Source organism: Lissotriton helveticus, chromosome 11 (assembly GCF_964261635.1).
Source record: "Lissotriton helveticus chromosome 11, aLisHel1.1, whole genome shotgun sequence".
Classification (NCBI taxonomy): domain Eukaryota; kingdom Metazoa; phylum Chordata; class Amphibia; order Caudata; family Salamandridae; genus Lissotriton; species Lissotriton helveticus.
Genome location: NC_136072.1, coordinates 190,179,936 through 190,203,628, shown reverse-complemented (window position 1 = coordinate 190,203,628; position 23,693 = coordinate 190,179,936). Strand labels below are relative to the sequence as shown.

General features: G+C 43.6%; 1 protein-coding gene across 2 annotated transcripts in view; it reads right to left on the bottom strand.

The window, feature by feature from the left end:
* Positions 1 to 489: 489 nt before the first annotated feature.
* The window catches only part of IFT80 (intraflagellar transport 80), a 326,686-nt gene continuing 303,482 nt past the window's right edge, over positions 490 to 23,693 (bottom strand). For both annotated transcript variants that reach the window (XM_078666860.1, XM_078666859.1), the window contains exons 16-20: positions 22,592 to 22,763; positions 8,968 to 9,057; positions 8,699 to 8,871; positions 6,169 to 6,292; positions 490 to 670 (exon numbers count right to left, since the gene is read on the bottom strand). In XM_078666860.1, the coding sequence (XP_078522986.1) occupies positions 551 to 670; positions 6,169 to 6,292; positions 8,699 to 8,871; positions 8,968 to 9,057; positions 22,592 to 22,763 (679 nt within the window). In that variant the 3' untranslated portion in view covers positions 490 to 550. The remainder of the gene's footprint in view (positions 671 to 6,168; positions 6,293 to 8,698; positions 8,872 to 8,967; positions 9,058 to 22,591; positions 22,764 to 23,693) is intronic.

Genomic DNA, 23,693 nt, shown 5'->3' with positions numbered 1-23,693 from the left:
ATATTTTATTTGCTTACATAAAAATCATTTTGTTATAGTAGTAGGGAAGAATGGTCATAGGAAGAATATTCTGGCTGTTAGTTCTAGCATTAACAGAAGGGCAAAAACATGTGATATCTATCTATCTATCTATCTATCTATCTATCTATCTATCTATCTATCTATCTATCTATCTATCTATCTATATTTCGCAAGGAAGTCCCAGACCACCACTGGAAAGGAGCGCTAAAGGGTGGAAGAGCAAATCAGAGAAAACTCAGTCCACAACCCGAATTGAAGCGCTCACTCAGGAACGTGCATGTAAGCCAATTGTTTATTCACTAAACAAACTTGGCGCGTTTCATCCCAAAGTCCTTGGCCCGGGTTGTGGAGATTTTGATTGTACAAGTATTGGCAATGTAACAGCAGTCACCCTACAGCTTTTTTACAGTTACATAAAATAATAAAGTAAATGTGGGCAAAGGTATAAAAATTAATTAACAGAAAAAACAACATATAAATATTTTTATTTACATATGCATACAAACATACAAAATCACAATGACAGCCTTTAGCGTACTGAAGAAAGGCTACTTCTGACTGAAGGTGCCGTCGATCCTGAAATGTGGTCCCTCTCTTTGGCAAGTTCCATTTCAATTTTGGCCTTGATTGTGTCCCATTCCACTACAACCTGCAGGTTCAAACAATGCCAGTTAAAGTTTACCAACTACAACAAAATGTTGATTGCAAGAAGAAAACAGACACACTTTAAAACCTAGCCACAAGCAAAATCGCACAGATTCTGCGGCGCCCTAGGGTACATGGAGAAAAAAAAGTCACTTGAAGCCAACCTTTGTTTTATTATTCAGACACATTCAAAGGAATCAGTTACTGTAACACCAGTTCTCGAAGACTGGTGTCTTTCATAGATTCACATGCATGAATCATTGCCCATAATCAGGGCAAGAGCCCCCAGTAATTTTAAACCACAATAAATAAAGATAAATGGCCCATACAACAGTGTTTGTTTAGTATCAGATTAACTTTATGTGAAAGGACTGGAACTTTGGCTAATGAGAATAATGTGCTGAACACTGCTTACCCTAAAGGCCATCATAGCTCACAAGTCTACCGCACTTCGTCTGCGAGAAGTCCGAATATAGGGCTCTCATCTATTTTGATAATTAGCTATATCTTTCTAGCGAATGCAAACTTTCATAACAGCATTTATAAAATATACTGTACGAAATTTGCTTTTTTTATCTCAACCAAGGGCCTCATGACAAGTTGCCTAATAATTGGTGAAGGGATACCAGGGGGTCTGAATCTCCAATTATGGCCGGTATACCCACACCGAATATCTGGAATTACAAGTAATCCTGCCCAGATGGGGGAATAATATGAGAACCTCGAAGTACCAGGTCCTATTCTGCATGAATTCTCCCACAATAAGCCAAACAAAGGACCCTTTCCTGCTGTAATAGTCGAACTGCTTTTAGCCAGTGAAGGGGTTAAAGTGGGGTTTGGAATGGGCTCTGCTCCTTATTGCAACCTCTGCACCGACCAGCCACAGTTTTATGCAGTGCAGATCCACAGCAGATAAAATCTGGTCTTGTGTTTCTAAACCTGCTATTTTTGGGTTTGGAAACATCGGACCATTTGTAGTTGCTCAGAGCAGTATCCACCACCCCCAGGGTTACTGCACCATGAAATTTGTGATGAGAGCTCAAAGAGCAAGTTACTTACCTTCGATAACGCCTTATCAGGTATAGACATGATCTAGCCGCAGATTCCTTACCTGTGAATTTTCCAGGAGTCAGACTAGATCTGGAAGATTCTTCTTCTAGTAATACTCTTGCGCGCCGGTAGGTGGCGCCGGTCAGCTTTGCATGACATCGGCGCTGTAGTGAGGCCTGCGTCACCTATACAGGCACCACCTCAGTGCACTGACGTCCGTTACTTTTTACAACTTTCCACACCAGAAGCGCAGAGCCATGAGGTGCACTGACATTGGTGTGTTTTAACAACTAGGGCCTTAAAAGGGATCAGCCCTGATCTAGAAACCTGTCCACACTGTGGGAAGGATGGGTGGGTTGATAAGGAAACTGCAGCTAAATCTTGTCTCTACCAAATAAAGCGTTACCAAAGGTAAGTAATTTGTTCATCTGATAAAGATATCTATCTGAAGATTCCTTAATTTTGAATAGGTACCAAAGCAATATCATCCCTGGAGGAGGGACTGCGTACAAGTTTAGACCAGGAAGTCCTGCAAGACAGAATGGCCAAAGAGGTCTTCCCTGCAGTTGAGGCAGTAATGCTTTGTAAAAATGTGCAGGAATGCCCATGTCGATGCCTTACAAATGTTGCAGACTGCATCTCCACTTTGCAACACTGTGGTAGCAGCCTTAGATCTGGTGGAACGAGCTCTTAAGCCTTAAGGAGGATGTTTCGTTGCCAGTGCATAGCAAATCTTCAAGCAGAGGACGACCCATCTTGAGATAGTCCTCTTCTGCACCGTACAACCTTTCTTTGCCCCAGTGTACCCCATGAAGAGTTGGTTGTCCACCCAGAATTCTTTTATGCTGGCAAGGTAGAACGACAACACTGTTTTTGGATCCAGGCTGTGGAATCACTCACTCTTCCTTAGAGGAATGCGGCGGAGCATAGAAAATGGGCAAGGTGATAGATTGCCCCACATGGAGTTGTTATATCACTGTCGGAAGGAAAGAGGCTCTAGCGTGAAGCACCAACTTGCCAGCGCATATTGTCAGGCAAGGAGGTCTGGATGACAAAGCCTGCAATTCGCTCACCCTCCTTGTGGATGTGTTTGCCGGGAAGGGGGTTGAGCGCGGCACATCCGTACTTATGACGGTTCCACGCCGTCATGAGTCATGGGCGGCGTGTGCTCAAGACGGCATGGAGCTGTCATGACCACTCACTAATTCGCCCGCACATGCGGATAATTAGTGCCACGTGGGCGGAGCGGCAGCGGCATGATGGCTCCACGCCGTCATGAGCACACGCCGCCCATGATTCATGACGGCGTGAAGCCCTCATGAGCCGCAAAGGGTTAAAAGGCTGTTTTGATAGTAAGCAGCCAGAGAGGAAAATTGTGCAGAGGTTCAAATGGAACACACATCAGAAAGGTGAGAATCAAATTAATGTCCCACTGAGGCTTAATGAAAGAGTAATGTGGGAACATGTGTACAGGGCCTTTAAGGAATCTCTTTACAATGAAAGATTTAAATAATGAGGGTTGGTCTTGCAGCTGTAGAAAGGCAGATAGAGCGAAGGGTACCCTTTTGGAGTGCCCAGAGCAGAGCCCTGCTGGGCAAGGGTTAAAATAAAAAGCAAAACATCAGAAAGGGTAGCAGAAAGAAGGTCAGTAGACTTTTCTGTACAATATATTACAAATTTGTTCCATCGGCAGGCGTATACCATCTTGGTAGAGGGAAGCCTGGCTGCCAAAATAACATTACAGACTTCGGGAGGAAAGTCAGATGCTATCAGTTGCTACCGCTCAATCTCCATGCAAGAGGGTGGCGAGTTGACAGGTTTGGGTGGAGGACCCTCCCCTGCAGCTGTGACATTAGATCCTCTGAAGGGGGCAGTCTGATTGGGGGATCCATACTCAGTTGGAGAAGCTCGGGATACCAGACTAGTCCAGAGCCACAAGAATGACTTGGACCGGGTTATTCCAGATCGTCTTGAGAAACCTGGGAGTGGTATGGGCAGAAAGGCGTACAGGAGGCCTGAGCTCCACTCAAGACGAAAAGTGTCTCCGAAAGAGAGAGAACTGCTGACATTGCGCTTTCTCAGCAGTGGCAAACAGATCTAAGCAAGACTCTGCCCACTGCTGAAAAAGACCTTCCGCCACCTCAGGATGGAGACGCTGACATCGATAGCTGAATTTGTATGTCCTGGCATTCAGCCACACACTCGCAACAGAGACGGAACCAGTGTCGGGATGGCTTGCAGCGCACTCATTGCAGGTCGACGGTAAGAGTGGTTTACCTTTCCCTGTACCGCGCTCACAGGCACTGGACTCCTGGGGATCACCTGCATTCAGGTTTATCCCTCCATTTTTACCTTCATCACATTTACTTTGCATTTACTACTCACCAGCCGGGTCGGAATTATCACCGGCAGAGCGACATTACAGACCTTACACATCTTCAATTGCAGCCCTGAAGAAGCCACGGGATAGGTTCCCTTGGTGACGAAACACGTGTTGGCTGGTTGTGTGCTTTTTCAATAAGGAATAAAAGAAACTTAAGAAATATACCTGTGTCAACCACATCGGTCATTCTCTCAGTTTGCGATACGTTGCTAAACAAGAACATTACCCCAAGAACGTGTGCCCAGGACTTGGTTTCTCTTCATTTGAGTAGGCTCCCACCCACACACCCACAGGGGTTTAAGGGTAATTCCCCTGACCTGGCAGCACCGTATTCACCCAGAACACTTGACACCTTTCGCGTACTAGACGAAGCGCCATACATCCTGATATTCCAAAACCCTACACAGTGACAATACATAACCTTTCCAGACAGACAAGTGATTTGGCACCCCAGAACACAACACTTTAGATTCTCTAAGGGATCGCAGTAGCAGGTCATCACCTTTCGTTCTCTTACTCATACATGTCCACAGAAAATGAAGAAGAGACACGAAGGAAGCTTACAATATTCATCGAAACTATTGTGCTCTAATATGTAATAACTGTGCTACAATTAGAAAACAGATGTAGGTCAACAATGGGATTAGCATAATTAAAAGACCATACACAATAAAACATCCGTTCATATTTAGCTGACAGATCTGCCTAAGCCCACCCTAGCTTTATAAGCAAAGTGTTATATTATAGATCTCTGGGATTAGTGGTGAACCTCATACTTTGGCATACATAGATAGCTGTTGCACAGCCCTTTTGTCTCAGGACCTTTGCTCTTCGTGAAAGTCTCCGCTCTGTGTGTTTTCAAAACGACAAGTCCTGGGTTATATGATAAAACATTTCTGATGAAAAACAGCAGCTGGATTTCTCTATTATGTCTTGGTGCTGGTGTCCAACCACAGAGAATAACAAGGAGGAGTGTTGTTTGACCTTGTATGCGATGTTCCAACTGAATCCAAACAGAAGAACAAAATACAAAAACATGTGCAGCCCATGTATAAAAAGAAAAACTGTGGCACAGAAACAAGTATGATGTTTTGTAATGTGTGCAAAGCAAACGCTGCCTACAACATGCATAGTTAGGCTGACATATCGAAAACGACAATGGGCTCCATAGGGAACACACTACACCCTTTCTTTGGTAGGGGCAATAGCATGACAACTAACTAAATAATATGAATGTGATCACAAAATAAGCAAATTCAAAGCATATCTACTGAGCATGTTCTAAAAAAGATTTTTTTTTAAATAATACAATTTTGGTGCATCAGAGGCATGAAGAAGCAGGAGTATCAGCAATATAATTGCAATGAATCTGGTAATTTTCTTTTTATTTCATTCAGTGTGTTATAGGTTTTTGAGTGCATAATTATTTATTTACAGTATTTCTTGATTTTCGTAAATGATGCTATTGTTGGCCATTTACTTTAGTTTATACGGTTACTCAAGCTCACAAGGGATTAATGGGATGCCACTCTTCTTTTTGTATTATGGGATTCTGTAGCACCAGCAGCTCAGGCTCCAACATGATTAGCGGGGTCATTACAAAAGGTCATAACATCTATCAGAAAAAACATACAATAAACTGCTAGAATGCTTGATATCAGTAATCATGAAACACATTTTGTTTAAAATAGGTGTTTTTGTGATATAAAATTTTCATAGTGCATGGGATTCACTGTTTTCTAACCCTAATCAATATTAAATTGTTGCAGTGAATCAAGTAAAGACACAGGACCAGCTGCAGTCTAGACATCAGCATAACCCTGTAAAGGCACCAAAGGAACACAACGTATTAAATGTTAATGGATTTTTCTAAAGCTACGCATAAACCTGGAATCATGACACACCCGTATATTACAGCCTATACCGTAAATCATAGGAGGATGCCATTTCTGTTAATTAAAGGTTTTGTTAACACTTCTATCTGGTAATTAACAATAATCAAATGTCATATTATACAGAAAGATGAACAACTATAGCGTTAAGTCTATGTTCAACTATAAGCTACTCACCCCTTCAGCATACTGCAAAAATCTTTTGTTGGTTTCCTGCTTGTTGAAATCCTCTAGATACTTTTGTCGGTAAGCAAGAACAGTGTCAACATGTGTCCTGTGCTTCACAGCCAGTTCTAGTGCCCTGCAAAAGAAAAGAAGTGTGCTTACCACAAATGTGCAATAAAAACAGCAAAGTAGCTGAAATACACAATACTAAACATAACCTTTTTTCGTATAGTGCTTAATAGGGCTGAGAATTATAAACAAGATCTGGTACTAAGACCTACATTATTGGTACTCAGTTTTATTGAAGGATGAATGGCTGAGGTTGTTTTGCCGGAGTTGGAACATGAAATTTGCAAAGCACACCAGAAGACAGCAGCTTAAAACAATGCTTAGGATTACAAGTCATTTCAAACCAATGTATTCAATTACAGTACAGTTAGGTAGCTCACACAGCATCAACATTATAAATATTCTCGTTAGTCAAAAAGTAGTGATTTGGGTATGTTGTTATTGATCCTTTGTTGTACTCTTTCAAAATAAACCAGAGCATGAAAAGTGGGTGTTTCATGATAAATCAAGGGAGGTGGACTCAAATTAAACATGGGAAAGGCATCAACTATACATGTAATACATGCAGTGCAATGCTTAAATGGAGGATCCCGGTCATATGAAAGCAAAATAAATAAAGAGATCTACACTGTCTACTGCATCATATCCAAAGCCATAGAGTCGATTCTTTAGAAAGATAACTATTTGAGATTAATGACAAAGAAAACAAAGTGCATTTTCTTACAAAAAATTGTAAACAAGAGTAGGAAGGTTAATGGCGGCACAAGTCGTCTAACAAAAACAGAAGCTAAGGAACCCATAAAAAACATAAAGCAAGATGAAGGAGCAAAGTGGCATATTTAGAAAGGCGTTTGCGATTCGCAAATGCGTTTGCGAATCGCAAACGGTGTTTTGGTATGTAGGTGCCACTTAGCAAAATAAGGAATCGCAAGAATTGTGATTCCTTATTTTGCTTAAGCATTTAAGGAATCGCAATTTTGCAATTCCTTAAATGCTATGTAGGGGTGCCTTTAAAATTGCGATTTTGGCTTAAGGAATCGCAAAATACCACCTACTTCAAGTAGATGATATTTTGCGAATTCCCGTCAAAGTGCATTTAAAAAAAAATTAAAAGTGCCATGTGGCGCACAGAAATGTCCGTCCTTAGGGCATGTATGTGCGCCACATGTACTTACAGGCACATTCCAGGGGTGCAACAGGTGTCCTTTGGACACCCTGGCACCCTTGGAATTGCGATTCTCAAATTGCGATTTTCTCATAGAAAATCGCAATTTGAGAATGTATCCCTATTCATTCCTATGGGCCTCTTGGCCTATAGGAATAAATGGGACACTCATTCCTTAATTGAGATTCGCAATTTGCTAATCTCAATTAGGAATGTAAGAGATTCGCAAAAAATTGTGAATTATTACCTACATTCCATTTTGCAATTCTCTAATAGCGATTCCTTAAAAATCGCTATTTGAGAATCGCAAAATGGAAATTACCTACATATGCCCCAAAGATATTCCATCGGGGACAAGTGGGGATCAGAAAGGACAAGTAGATGAGAAAGGAGGATTATAGTGAGGAGGATCACTTCGAAAGAAAACAAACATTGGCGAAGGCAAAAGTTCAGGCACTGCAAAGATTTTGGGAAAGTTATTTTGTTGTCATTTTTCATTAAAAGGATATGTCACAAAAAAGAAAAAGAAAAAAGAAGAGATGGTGACCATAAATGTGGCCTCCTACTGCTTGCAATACACATTTTAAAATGTAAATATCTGAAATTTAACAAAAAAATGTCAGCTGTTTTACTAATAATGTGATTTGAACAACTAGTCTTCCAGGTGTGCCGTGCGTTTTTTATTGTATTATTTACGAAGGAGGCAAGAACAAATCATCACCTAACCAAGCAATTAAACTGCAGGAAGCTACAATGTTACACTGTCACTTAAACACTTTAAAACATATACTTTAAGAAGGAGTGAATCAGAATAAGCTGACTTTAAGTTTATATAAAAATAAAGTACAAAAGTGTACTTTTAAAGTGCTTTGCAACTAAAGGAAGGGAGCAACTTTTAGACAGATGCGAACAATGTTCAGAAGCTCTATGCAGTTTCTCAAAGTAAAGGGAGCCAATGGGTAAATCTGGATGACCCATTGCCCATGTTTTATGCCGTGGAGGGTGGAAGCAAAATCTGAAGGACAATTTAATAGATCAATAGATTAGTGTATTTTATGTATAGTTAGTTAGGAAAAACAATAGTTTCATGAGACAGCTAAAGCTGTCTCAAAGGCTAGGACTAAAAAGGGGAGGGGGTAATGCACCCCCTTCCCGCCGAATACAGATATATTGCTTTTAGATATTATGGTTTAGAAGTTTTGCGTTTTCTCTGCTTCATTTTGAGTTAATGGGTTGAAGGGCATAGATCTGCAGACTGGGAATCACCACTATTACATTTTAGCTCTGTTTTTGGAGTGTACTTGTTACCTTTCCCAGTTGTAAAGGTTAATGTTGATCTGAATAGCTTGATAAACAAGTCCTGCTTGTAGGAGTACTGTTTCAGCATCTTGAACATTTCCATTGAACATCAAGGTATTCGCCAATCGTGACTCTTTCGAGGGAAGATCCTTGATTCCATTGATATATTGCACTTTATCAATCTAAAATAAAAGAATCCAACAATTAAGAATAGAAACCATGTCGGGATGTCTTCCAATCAGTTTTCTGTGAAGAAACCGTGTAAATGCATACTTTACCTCACCAATGGATGCATATGCCACTTCTGCTGTTGTCATGTCCTTATTGGCTACTGCCATAGCTGCTAGGCATGCCCATAGTGTCTGATCCTAAAAAAAGCAAAATAACATCAAAATTTAATTTAGCAATATCTCCCACATAAACTATACGCACATGAAGGAAATGCACAGAAACGTTCATATTTGCTTAGAATATCGTTTCTTCACATACAAAGACTGCTAAATTGCACATTGGTTTAAAATGACATGCCTGGTTTGCAGAATTATAGAACATCGTGGTTTTACCATTCAGTATCTTAATATTAAACAATAAACGTATCCAAGATAAATTTCAGAAACAGAACAATGTTGTAGTTTTTTTTAATTTTTATATATTTTTATTGTTTTTTTCCCTTACATAGACAAGGTACACATAAACATACACGGGTACATATGCACTTTCTCGCGCATAGATCACCGCGCCTGTACACTATACATCATCGACAACTGGTTAGTCTATGCGTTGTTTTACTCTGTTGGGCGGTTAGTTCTGCGTCCCATTGGGCTAATAGCTCGTATTCCATATACAGGTGGACTTCTTTCGTTGGCTCTTCACTTTTTTGTGAACATATAAAATGCAACATGTAAAATATAGTTGTTGGCAGGTGGTTAAAGATCGGGGTACAGCCTCTTGTTTCTATCTCATGGTATATTTGGCTACGGTGGTTTGAAAGGGTTTAGTGCCCTATCTAGCGATGACCACATCTGTCTATTGGGTTTCTTCCAGGGTGTGTATCTTAGCGCTGTTTTGTCGGCGCCTCTTAGGAATATAACCCAATTTATCCATCCTTTAAAGTTGGCCTTGGAGGTGTTTTTCCATTTGACTAGTATGATCTTTGTGGCACCAGTTAGGAGGAAATCTAGAGGGTTTCTGTCTTGTTGTGTGTTGATGTCGGTGTTGATGTGTGCTGTTGTTAGGGTGCAGAACTCCCGCTTGAGGGTGCAGCCTAGTGTCTGGTTGGTGAAGTCAAACACTTTGTCCCAGAATTTTCTGACCTTGCAGCAGTGGAAGATTAGATGGACTAAGTCCCCTGTTGCTTTGTTGCAGTTCCAGCACTTGCTATTCTCTCTTAGGCTCAATTTCGCTAGCTTTGCTGGGGTCCAGTGTGCTTGGTCTATTAACCAAAATTTGGTTTGCGCTAGATTATGTTTTGCGTGGGGGAGACCCACATGGTCGACATTTCTTTCTCTGTATGAGTGCGGCCTATCTGGTTTTCCCAGTAGTGTTTATTTTTATCATTGAGTTTGAGGTCTTTGGGCGGAGAAGTTTATATAGGTGTGATATGTGGTGCCCTGTTTTGTTTAGGTTTTCCATGAGTTGGAAGATCGATGGGGTGAGGCTGCTTAGGTTCGCTTTTGTGATCGCTGTTTTGATGGTCAGGAAGTTGTATAGTTCCGCCTCTGGAAGGCCGAACCTGCCCTTTATGGTGTTAAAAGTGAGCGGTTTGCCTTCCTCTTCTAGGTGTGCTGGATGTGAGAGGCCTAGCGTGCTCCACGTGTTTATATCCAAGGGCTTCCCCCTGAACTTTATTTTCGGGTTAGCCCATAGTGCCACACATTTCGAGTTTTTTAGGCTTACCTATAGTTTCTGATCTACCTTAAGGAGGGCACTTCTTGTTATCTTGAATATTGGGTTCCCTTTCAGTGACTGTTTATTGGCTATGAGGAGGGTTAGGGGGTCTGAGTTGTCTAGGATGGATTTTTCCAGGGCCAGCCACGTTGGTATGTATTTCTGGTTTTAGGATACCCAGTGCAACCCTTGTCTGGCTATGTAGGCTGTCTGAAATGATTTTAGATTTGCCACGTTAAGGCCTCCTAGTTCTTTCCTTAGTCTAAGTTTTTGGAGGGCAATTCTAGGTTTTTTGTCCCTCCAGATGAATTTGTTCAGTGCTTGGTCTATTTTTTTATGGAAGTCGTCGGTTAGAGCTAGGGGGAGCATACTGGCTAGGTAGTTAACTATAGGTGTGGCCATCATTTTGACTGTTTCTATTCTTCCCCACCAGGTGATGAATTTGGGTGACCATTTTTCCAGCAAGTCTCTCATCTTTGTCAGTGTTCTCTTTTCGTTTTGGTCTAGGGTTGTCCTTAAGTCCTTGCCAAAGTTTATTCCTAAGTATTTGATCGATTTTGTTTGCCATACCAGCCCAGAGTCCCCTAGTACTTCTTTGGTCGTGTGTACATTCATGGGCATACACTCTGACTTGTTTCTATTTAGTTTGTACCCTGAGTGGGAAGCGTAGGTGTCGATGGTGCACATGAGTGCGGGTATGGACACTGTTGGGTCTTCTGTAACTATCAGTAGGTCGCCTGCGTATGCCGCCAGTTTGACCGTGGTTTTGTTGATGGAGATGCCTGCTATGTTCTCGTTTGTGAGAATATCTTTGATCAGGGGTTCTAGTACTAGTAAGAATAGTAGTGGGGATAGCAGACATCCTTGTCTAGTTTCTCTTTGGAGGTCGAATGGGGCTGAGGTTGTGCCGTTAATGGCAATCTGTGCTTTTGGGTTTTTGTACATGGCCATGACTCTTCTGGCATACGTATCTCCCAGGTTGTATGCTTGCAGGCACTCTTTTAGGAAGTGCCAAGACACCCTGTCAAAGGCCTTTTCTGCGTCAAGTGCAATTGTTACTGCTGGTTTTTGTGCGTGTGAGCAGTGTTCTATGACTTGGCACAGGAGTCTGGTGTTGTCGCTAGACAATCTGCCTTTCATGTATCCTACTTGTGTGTTGTTTATCAGTTGTGGGAGCAAGCTGCACAGCCTAGTAGCTAATAGTTTGCAGTCAAGGTTAATGAGTGATATAGGTCGGTAATTCTTTGGCCATTGCGGGTCTTTATCTTCTTTCGGAATAACTATAATGTTGGCTTGTGCCATTGTTGTGGTCACTTCCCCAACCATACCGCAGTGGTTAAAGGCTTTCGTTAGGGTAGGGACTAGTTGCTCTTGGAATGACTTGTAGAAAGGTGCTGTGTAGCCATCTGGGCCTGGGGCCTTGTTATCTTTTAGCCCTTTGATGGCTGTCCTAACTTCTAGCGGCTTGATGTCTTGACCTAAGGCTCTTGCTTCTTCATCTGTGATTTTTGGCAACTTCAGGCTCTCTAGGTAGGACTTTGTACGCTTTGTTTCGAGTCCCTCATCTTTATTGTACAGTCCCATATAGAATTCCCTGAAGGTGCTAACAATGTCTACGTGTCTGGTGTGTGATTTGCCTGCGGTGTCTGTGATTGATGCGATGTTGTGTTGTCTCTGCTTGCGCTTGAGGTATGCTGCCAGTGATTTACCTGCTCTATTTGCTGCACACAGATTGATCCCTTTGTACTTTTTTATCCAGAGGCCTGCGCGTTCGCTGAGTACTCTAATGAATTCATATTTCTTTTTTGTGAGTTCTGTTAGTGTGTTTTGGTTGTGGATGTCGCTTATGTGCTCTGTCTCTAGCCTTTTGATGTATTTTTCCAACTGTGCTAGCTGTGCTCTTGTCTCTCTGTCTCTTCTCCCTTTTATTTCCATTAGTACTCCTCTGATGGTTGCTTTTAGTGCTTCCCACAACGTGCCTGGGTCTATATCTGGTGTGTCATTCACTGCAATGTATTCTGTGATGGCAGTCTGAATCTTGGCTCTGTCCTCTTGCTTAGCTAGGGTTGTGAGGTTAAGTTGCCATCGGCGTGTTAGATGCTCATTGTGTCTACCTGCTAGGTGTAGGCTGATGCAAGCGTGGTCTGATATTGTTCTAGCTGCGATGTCTGTGTGTTTGGTTAGGTGGGTGTGGGTTGAGGATATGAGGATATAGTCTATTCTGCTGTAGGAGTTGTGTGGGTGGGAGTAGAAGGTGTAATCTCTTGTGTCTGGGTGTTGTAGGCGCCATGGGTCTGCTAGGTCAAGTTTGTTGCACATGTTCTTTAGTGTTTTGTGCGATGTCGGCATCCGTGTCTTGTTTTTGGCCTGTCTGTCTAGCGTTTGGTCTAATGTCATGTTGAAATCCCCTGCCACTACCATCACACTGTGTGAGGCGCTATTCTCAAGGTCCTTGGTTACTTTCTCCCAGAAAGAGGCGTCGTCTGTGTTGGGTGCATAGATGTTTGCCACTAGGATCGTCTCCTCTCCTCTTTTCATCTGCATGATTAGTACTCTGCCTTCCTCGTCTTGCTGTACCTTCTCTATGGTTATGTTGGATTTGCTACTGACTAGTGTGATGACTCCTCTTTTTTTCCCTACTGCTGGTGAGCAGGTGACTCGGCCTATCCATCTGGCTCTGAGTTTGTCTGCTTCCTCTGTGGATAGTTTTGTCTGTTGCAATAGTATTATGTCTCCTTTCGTCTTGGCAAGGTAGTCTAGTGTTTTTTTTCTTTTCACTGGATGGTTAAGACCTTTCACATTAAGTGAGATGACCCTTAGGTCTGTCTGCAGCGACTTGCTGTTCAACTGTGTCATCCTTGGGATTGCATTTGGTTAGGTGTGGTATGGCGCTGGATGACCGCTGTGTGGCTATATGGTACTGTTATAGGGTCCGTGGGCCACATTCATACAAATTTCAGATGCTAGTAGGTAGGAGCCTGCTAGTAGGTAGGAGTTTTGCAAACTCAGGAGTAAAGAACAGGTTACTTACTCAAAGAAAAATGTTTGTGGCTTGTGCTTATGTGCATAATAGAACATCCAAGACTTTCCAGGCCACCGAGGGGTTCAGAATGTAATGCACAGACAAGTTTCACATGTCTATGCCATCAGGCCTTCACCAATTATTAAAGGAACTGCTAAAATACTCGTGGGGGGGAGAGAGATAGATAGAGAGAGAGAGTGTTTGTGTGTATAACTGTGTGTGTGTGTAGCTGTGTGGGTTGAGAAGGGCTACTCTGTAGGTGAGGCATACAGATCAACTGCCCAAAAATGCAAGAGCGCCTTAACACAAATATTGAGTATCTATGACAAGGCAATTATCTGTATATGTTTCACACACAGAAATTAGCAGGCCTCACGTCTACAATTTCATGCAACATTACTATAACTATGGAAACCAACACAAAAGAATAAGGGCATGATTTAGTGTGTGGTGGATGGGTATTCGGTCACAAACGTAATGGATAACCACCCGGCCTTATTACAAGTACATTATATTCAAATTAACTTGTAATAAGGCGGACAGGAAATCCATCACGTTTGTGATGTAGTACTTCTCATTTAAATCATAAAAAGAACCTAAGTTACTTTCCTTTGCAAATGTTCTTTCTGATGGATACACTATCTAACCACAGATTCCTCAACTTTAGAGTACTGCCAGATTTTAGACTGGATCTGGAGTATTTTTAGCAGTGCTGTCTGTGTGCCACACGTTTTTGATGAATGGCTCCAGAGTGACTTCATATTGCCCCAGAAATGACGGAGCAAGACGCAATTAAGCACATCGCCTGGACCCTGATGTCAGTTTCTTCATTTTAATCCTTCCACGCCATCAGATTGGAACAAACTGCAGGTGACAGTGAGACAAAATCTAGCTTGGTACCTTATTATCATGTTCAGAACTCCATTCCACATAATGGAGACGTGGAAAGGAGTGAGGAATCTGCAGTTAGACTATCCTCAAGAAAGACCATTACTGAAGGCAAGTAACTTTCTCTTCTGATTGATAATTCTAGCAATAGACTCTTTACTTGTTGAACACATACTACAGCAGTACGTCTCAAAGGAAGGTGGTCTGAGAAGTGGACTCAATTAAGATGACTAACAGGACTGAGAAGGCAAAATGGTCCCCCTGTCAGACCAGACTATCAAGATAGTACTGTTTCATGAACTTGTGCACTGAAGCCAATGTCGCAGCCTCACAGACATTCTGAATCAACACACTCTCCCTTGCTATGCCATTGTGGGGCCTGAGGCCCTGGTGTGAAGAGCTCACATGTCTTCTATGGGTTCCCTCTTAGCCAGAACATAGCAGATTTTAATGCACAGGCGTATCCACTCTGACAGAGTCCATTTCTGTACCACTTTTCCTGTATTTGGTCCCAGTGAATCTCAAAACATCTGATCATCCACAGAATAGTCTCTATACAGTCAAGTTAGAAACTCAAAGTTCTCTCAGAGCTACGCCAATGAAGCCTCTCTTCATCTTTCCAGCATCGCTGAGCAAAGAATGTCAGCAAGGCACTCAATAACCAACAATTAAAAGTGACACCATCTTTGACAGTAAGGCAGCCCAGGTCCTCAGCACAAATTGGTCTTGGAAGAAACTGGTGATGTGATGCTGCACAGTGGTTTATTTCACTCACACAGCACACAGACATGATGGAGATACGAAAAACTGTCTCTAAGTGGCAGAAGCCGTAGTGAGTAATTGTGTGAAGATTCGGATGGCGTGCACCAAGGGACATCAGGACTAGATTTAAGTTCCACTGAGGCAAGACAAATGGCAACCAGAGATTTAAAGAGACAGTTGATCAGGCATGCATTAAAAAACGGAAAGGGCCACCAAATAACCCTTAACTGTGCCCACTAGAAACTGCCATAGACCACAATGGAGGACATCAGTAAAGATGCCACTGGCGAAGACAGTGCAAGAGTCCGGTGAAATCCAAGGGTTGATTCTTGAAGAGAAGAACCTGCAAACATAGAGGACAGAGTCTAAGCAACTCAGAGGTGACCAGGAGGTACAGAAGAGCAATGCTCACCGATTTCGGAAGATAGAGAAGTGATGAGGGTGACCTTGTCGCTGCAGTTGTGTGGACCAGGCAACACTAGGGGGACCAGGAACCATGCACAAGCTGTCCCACGTTGGAAGTCAAGAACCGCGGGGGAGGGAAGGGGGGGGGGGGGGGCTCGGTGCCTGGGTGGAGCACCAACAAGCCTGGGCAGGTACAACAGGTGTGAAAAACGATGAAGGAGCAATGTTGGGTCACAAGGTCCAAGGGACTCACCAAGTGCAGGAAAGACAGAGCATGCGGCAAGCATGGGAACCCACTGAACCAAGAGTCGCAAGAGGACCTCGAGCAGCTCACCAAAGATGAAGGCCCATGGTGCAGAGGATAGGGTGAGGACGAATATCTTGGCGGGAAGAGATGCTGATGACTGGAGCTTCTTGTAGCCCGAAGATCTCTGGAGTGCACAGCCAACAAGCCTTGGCAAAGGCAAGTCAGCGCGGTGCACAGGGGGGTTCGCCCCAGCGGTTCAGACGAGGAATATTGGCCTCAAAATTGCAGAGAGGACAGGTCAGGCCTCTAGGGAGTTGAAGAACCACCACCGGTGTTCCTGAGCCTTTCGTAGTCCGTGGGAAGTCAGAAGCAGCAGACCGGTCAGCTTTGTTGCGGTACTTGCAGATGCAGGGGAGTGACTCTTTCACTCAAAGGGAGATTAGTTCGGGTGTCCTTGATGCCCACAGGTCTGTTGAAGATCCTAGAAGAAACACAGACAATAAAGAAGACTTGCAGAACAGTGAAACCAGGAGCACCAGGAGTCTTCATTGTTGAAGTCTCGGTTCCAGGCGAAGACTAGCAAAGTCCAAACGGTCGAAGGGTGACGTGGTTTCAAACTTGAGTCTTGTTCCATGCTAAACGGAGGACCCACACAGAGGTAATCCCATTTATACCGTAAGAAAGGGGTTAGGACGACTCAGGGGCCCTCCCAGAGAAGGGGCTGGACAGAGGGGAGGATATTCCCATGTCCTTTGTCCGGTTTGGGTACCAAGGACTCCCAGAACTGATTCCACCTGGAGTATGCAAGGAGGGTACCAAATGTGCCCTTCAAAGCAGGCTGGTGGTGCTGGCAAGTGTCCCCACCTCAGCCCAATACACTAAGTACTGTCTGGGAGGTGCTCACACCTCCCTGTGACAGGAAACCTATTGCTCTACCTTCCATTGCTGGAGCTCAGCTTAGCAGAAGGAGAGCAGAATTGTGTCTGTGGTCGGAAGCAGCACTAGCTTGCTAGCAGACCCTGAAAGGCTGATATCGGGAGTACAGGGGGCTTCCCAGAGGAGCCCCCCCAGTGCATAGAATCATACCTCCAACACCAGTAACGGTGTTGGGGTATGATTGCAACTTGTTTGATACCAGACATGCCCAGGTTCGGCACAGCTACTATATAGTTAGCCATCGCATAGTGACGGATGGCCACTATATGTATCAAAATGGCTGATCGCACTTACAAAGCCTGGAGAATCGACTCCGGGGTTTGTAGGGGTGTCCTGCTCATGCAGGGGCACCCACACACTTATAACCCAGCATCCTGCCTCCAGAATTGAAAGGCCTGCCTAGGGGTGACTTATAGGTCTTAAGTGTAGTGACCTCAGATATAAGAAATATTTTATCTGTTGTAAGTGGTGCTAGCACCAGCTTACACAGGCTGCAATGGCAGGCCTGTGGTCACAGTTTGAGTGGTCTCAGGGGTGGCACAAATCATGCTTCAGCCCCTGAGAGACCCCTGGTGTACCTATGTCCTGGGTACCTCAGTACCATATACTCGGGAACTATAGGGGTACACCAGTAGCAAATTGTGGAGGTACAAACATAGTTACCAAGTCAAATTTATGGAGGAACCACAGTGCCTGGGGTCCTGAATAGCAGCATCCCACTCAGACTAGTTAAAAACCACACTGACACAAGGCAAAAAGTAGGGGGTAACCATACTAGAAGGATCTACCTTCCTACAAAAAGGCATTAGAAAGTTTTGCCTGGAGAGGGTTGAGACAATATACAAACCACAAAAGGCCACAGTCACCAGTTTTCCCTTGATGGGCGGAAGGCAAACTTTCAGGAACAGACTGAATGCCCGCAACGCCAAAAGGTTGTCTCTGCTGGAGATAAAAGGGGACCTGATGGCCACATCCACCAGATGGCTTTCCAACCCAGTAATGACACATCCGTTATGAAGGTTAGATTGGAACTTGTCTACCACCACATAAGGTCTAGAGTTGTCTCGTGCCAGATCTGGACAGCAATGGCAAGGCAACCCTCTCTGGCAAGGTATACCACTGGCATTTTGCAAGTCTAAGTAAAGTCCTTCGCTAGTGTAATGAAGGGGAGGCAGATTGTCTACCTACTTGTCATTATCAGTGTCATACAGTACCATAGGTATGATATGAACATATCGGAGTCAGAGCAGAATAGGCTTTTCAAACTTTATAATATTGTGTGAAAGAAGATCCCAAGGCTGAAGGTGTGACTGTATAACCATTGTTTGTGACTTCATTATTTCATAGCGCAATATAGGCTTGGTGCGGGACGACGCTGGTTAAAGTCAGACACCGGTGCCATCATTGGATCCGTTACTGGCAGAGTCAGAAGCAGTGCCAGGACAGAATGAACAGCTGTGTCCCCCGGAGCTGAAGTAAAAAGTTTGACCCGCTTTGGTATGGGCCTGATAAGATGATACAGTCAGCATCTGAGGCGGGCCCATAGAGTCAAAGTCCAACTGGAGGCCCCTGCAGCTCCTTGGGGTCCAAAGGCATTACAGAGGCAGCAGGTAGTGTCTGGAAATTTTGCTGAATGTCTTCCTTGAGGGCCACAACTAGCCAGGAAATGCGGGGTGTGCCAGGCCCAAATACCTGACCGGCTCAGAAGTTGCAGGGTAATTCGAGTGTCGCCCTTAAGACTTCTCACCAGACGTACGAGTTACTTACCTTCGGTAACGATGTATCTGGTAGAGACGATTCTAGCCGCAGATTCCTTAGCGTAGAATTATCCCCAGACGTGAGACTGGATCCGGAAAACGTTTCTGCCACAGCATCCCTGTGCGCCGGGGGGACGGCACAATGTGACTCCGCCCTGACGACGTCCGCGTTCGTGACGTCAGCGAGGATACATAAGTTCCAACCCGGCGCGCCTACGTCACTTTTCTTCTGAGAACTTTTTCGCGCCACAACGCAGAGCTATCACAAACAAAACTGCGAGAATACTGGAACAGTGTGCGAAAACCCAACTATACAGAAGGTGAGGAACAGCACCATTCAGAATAGTGCCAGGCACTAAGGCACCAAGTCAAGGAATGAAAGAATAGAGCGCAGCTACTGCAAGCAACCCTGCAACCAATAGAACAGCCTCTCTGGAGGCAGAAAGCATGTGAAAAAGGGCACAGCAGACGAAGAAGTCTGCAACCACTGCCCGGAGCCAAGAAGGGGTCCAAGGCCAGAATGGAAGAGCAATGACAATTCATCCCCCAACAACACCAGCAGGGGGATCCCCTAAAAGAACCAAGGGTCGAGACCAGCCAGGGGACCCCAACGCCGAGGACTGTAAGAGTCAGAAGTGCAAGCAACACAAGGAAACAGGGCACAAACGAACCCTACATTGGAGACCAAATGCATGGGCACCGAAGCACCCAGGCATTCGTCACCCAATAACCAGAAAGAAGGAATGGAGCAACAACAAAAACAACTAGGAGAGCATCCTCCTAGGGCGGGAGTAAGAAAAAGGCACTCGCAGAGGAACGCCGTCCTGAAGCAGACGAGTGCAGAAGACCGAGAAGGGTCCTCGCAGAAACGGGGAGGAAGGGTGGGTCATGAAGGAATCTGCGGCTAGAATCGTCTCTACCAGATACATCGTTACCGAGGGTAAGTAACTCGTACATCTGATAGAGACTACTAGCCGCAGATTCCTTAACATGGAATAGATAACCTAGCCATACCCAAAGGGGAGGAGGGCCTGCTAGAAGACCTCTCCAGCTCAGACGAGCACAAGACCCCCCAGCAGGGGAACAGTCACGGGGACAGGGAAAAATAGCACAGACACCGCAACAGGGGATGAGTCACAAGCCCCAAGCTGAAGAGCACTAGCAAGATGTGCTACTAATGACCCATTAGTTGCATCCCCATGGGCACTCTAGTTCTGGTTCCTCCAAGAAAAACTGAGGACTCCACACAGTTCAATGCATTTATTCACTCTTTCTTTTATTCTTTTTCAATTGATTCATCATTTTGGTTAATGAAATTCATTTCTCATTCCATTTTCTTATTGATCATCATTCTACTATGACATTGCTGCTTTTTTCACTCCTATGCATTTCGGGCTAAAAACACCCTCCCTCAGGGAGCATCACTGTTAATTCAGAAAAAGAATACCATAAACATATATCCATCATGTGTTGAAAAAGGTCATCTGTACAGTCAGCTACTTGAGCAAGCTTTATAAACCATGGTAAAATATGTCGTGAAATTAATGTCTCCTAGTGCAACCTCTTAAAAAGTGCCCAAGCAGTGTGTGTAATACCAATGTGACCCGGCAATCAATGCGAACTCGTAAATCCAAACTTACATGTCTTTTCAACTGTTCGTGCCCGCGAGTCTAAAGATAAGGAACAAGTCAAAAGTGAACATCATTGTCAATCCTATAACAAGCCTGCCCTGTTGTATGCTGGTGTTCAAAATGTATCAAAATACGGGCTAACCTTACTCGTAACGTAAATCCTCCGATCAAGTCAACAAAATCTCTCCGATCTAAGAAGAACGCTCCAGGCACTTCCGTGTTCCAAAAGTGAAGTGCACGCGATTGGACGCTGCATATTTGATCACGTGAGCCGTCTCCCATAATAGAACCAAACAACAGACTCTACCACGGCTGCTGCGTAAAGACAGCTGCCGTCCCTGTTCTCTTCAAATGCCTGCTATGCGCGTACAATACAACGTGTTAAATGCCTCGATCGGAAGTGAAAAAACGCAAAAAACTAGATGTTGAAAAACGAAGTGTTAAAAACAAGCATCATGTAATTAGAAACACCAGGTGTATATAATGTAAAAAGAAGGGTGAAAAATCATGAATGGTGCGAATCCAGTATGCGTGGATCATGTTATACACTATGCCAACATACAAGCTGCTCAGGTGCATTATGATTACAATTCACACGATGAATGTAAATAATACAGTGTACACCAAATAGGTGGCCAAGATTGCAGGCAACATACATAGCGATCACCAGCTATGAAGTGTAATTCCAGATAACATGCCAGTTCTATGCGGTCATTGAGACCATTCGGTCTGCTGGAACTCATTTTTTGTGTCCAAACATTTTCACGTTGTAATAAATATTTGTTGTTGTCTATCCCTTCCTTCTTCTCAATGCATTCCAAGACCAGGAATTTTAATTGTGATATATTATGATGTTCTTCCAGAAAGTGGGTCCCGACTGATGACTTCATGTTACGTGTGCGAATGTTAGACTTGTGCTCCGTAATGCGTGTTTTAATTTTCCAGGCCAGGGCACAATCCGGATCCGCGTTGCCTGCGGGAAAAGAGAAAAAACTGACGTAGGCGCGCCAGGGTGGGACTTTTGTATCCTCGCTGATGTCACGAATGCGGATGACGTCAGGGCAGAGTCAAGTAGTGCCGTCCCCCAGGCACGCAGGGATGCTGCGGCAGAAAAGTTTTCCGGATCCAGTCTCACGCCTGGGGATAATTCTACATTAAGGAATCTGCGGCTAGTAGTCTCTATCAGATTTCCTGCTTGACTTTTATTGTGCTTATACTGTGTTTTCAATTTCGACTCTCAGTAAAACTTCAAATAGGATTTTGCACAGTATCAACCTTGTGACTGTGATCGAGAATGGCAAAGGTACTACTTGGAGTGGAAGAAGGACCTGTTTCAAGCAGCGACCTCTTCTTGTGCTGAGCAACCTACAGCTTCACCTCCCCGCTGTCTGATCGCCTACAGGTGCACGAGGGCGCTCTTTTGAACGCAACTTTAAGCGGTGACCAGAGCCCCAATACAATATCCACACATTATGCGGGTCTGACACCAACCTCAGTTTCCTGCAGTAACTAATGGCTTGTGTCTTCTCATTTTCAGGGAAACATCTTCCTTGGCACCGGTTTGATAATTTGGGGGTAGTTAGAAAGCTTAGAAAGTTTCGAACAGAGCTCTGGATCTGCATCAAAGGTTGTGGAAAGAAAAAACGGATGTCAGTGCGTAGGGGTGGTGCTTTTATACCACAACCTTCCCACGCAGGGGGAGCACTGCTGAAAAAATCTCCAGATCCAGTCTGAATCCTGGGGATATTTTTTGCTGCTAGAAGAATCGATTAGAAAAACTAGTTTTGTGGAAGAAGGATTTAAACTTATTTGACTTTGAGTCAGGTGTGTTCTTTTTCTTTCTCTTTCTCTCTGCCTATTACTCACTCCTATCACACTATGGCCTTCATTACCAGGGTCCTAAAATGGACAAGTACTTCCCCAAACCTGGAGTTTCCAAACCATGGGTACCAGTACCTCTGGGGGGGGGGGTGAAAATCCGTCTCATTTATAGCTAGATTAAAAGTCCATTAGGAAATGAGAAATTACTGGGAAAATTGGTCATCCTGGGTCCGATTTCCCTGGTAGTTCCTCATTTGGAAATGGACAGTCACTGGGAGATTTTACCTGTAAAATCTCCGGTAGCGAGTTAACATATCTGCAGGGTTTCCGTATATCTCATGATGAAAATGGGACCCATGACTGATGTTACTTGCCCAATAGGAATTAAGTGGTCTCATGTAAAGAACAAAGTGAACATGTTATAAAAAATAAAATAGTATGCATTTATAAAATTATAATGGAAATCCTTGAACAAACTTAAAAATAAAGATCATGGGCACCTAAGTCTTCATTTTCATTACAATGACATTTATTTTCTCAACTTACCTTTACAAACCGGCATAGTCTGACAGCATCTTCCCATTTGGAACTGGTAACATACTCATGTAGAATAGCAGGATACGGTGATATGTTAGTATGCACAAGTGAACCATCAGCTCTCCTTACTGTCACTCGGTTTCCCACAAAACTCACAATCTGAGGATTTTTGCCAAACTCACTGTTTAAAACATACAAAGCAGATCACACAAATGTAAATCAAATGTTAAGCACTGTTTAAACTTAAAGGTAACAGACAAAATTATTAAGTAAGTAAAATAAACAAAAGCATAGTAAATACCATAGAAGTACATAGGAACACAATATAAAACGTTTCGGGTATTCTACCTTAAATTATATTTACAATAAAAATAATTTGCAATTCCATGCTGATCTACGGAATGAGGATTACTGAAATGTTCAAAGAGAACTGAGCACTCATGGTATTGGAACATCCGTCAGTATAGGGTACTTCCCCCTTTTGTGAATTTAGATATATAGTTAGAGACGAGGAAATCAGATTTTACAGGGAAGGTGGCTATACAAAATTGAGTAAACGACCAAAACTTTGCATGCCTTTAGGTATTTACAAACATTTTGCAAGCGATTTGTTGCACTGAAACAAACGTAAATCTACTCCTGTAAAAGGCCAGAGTAAGTTCCTTTTAAGGGCAGAGAAGTGACCGGAAAAGCCTTTGTTTTCTTGGGGGCGCAGTGGAAGGGGTTTGTCTACAAATAAAAATCTTCTCATTGTAAAGAAATACAATAATTGACATGTCCATGTGCTGTACTCAAATACATTTTCCACCCAGCAGTAAATCCCCTTGAGTAAGTTTTTCCCAGTTGGAGTACTCCTTGAAATATATGACGGCAGTACATTTCTAGGAATACTCCTGGGATTCCTTGTGAATCGCCAAAAAGCCCAGAATCTGCCCCAAACCTTGTAGAAACACTATGGGCCTCATTATGATGTCGGGCGGACACCGTAGCAGAATCGAGACCGACCGACCTCCGGTCGGCGGTCAGGACCGCAGTATTAGGATGCGACCACAAATGGTGCAGTCGAACACTCCCATTTCTCCATGGGAGTTTGTTCTGCGGTCGGAACCAG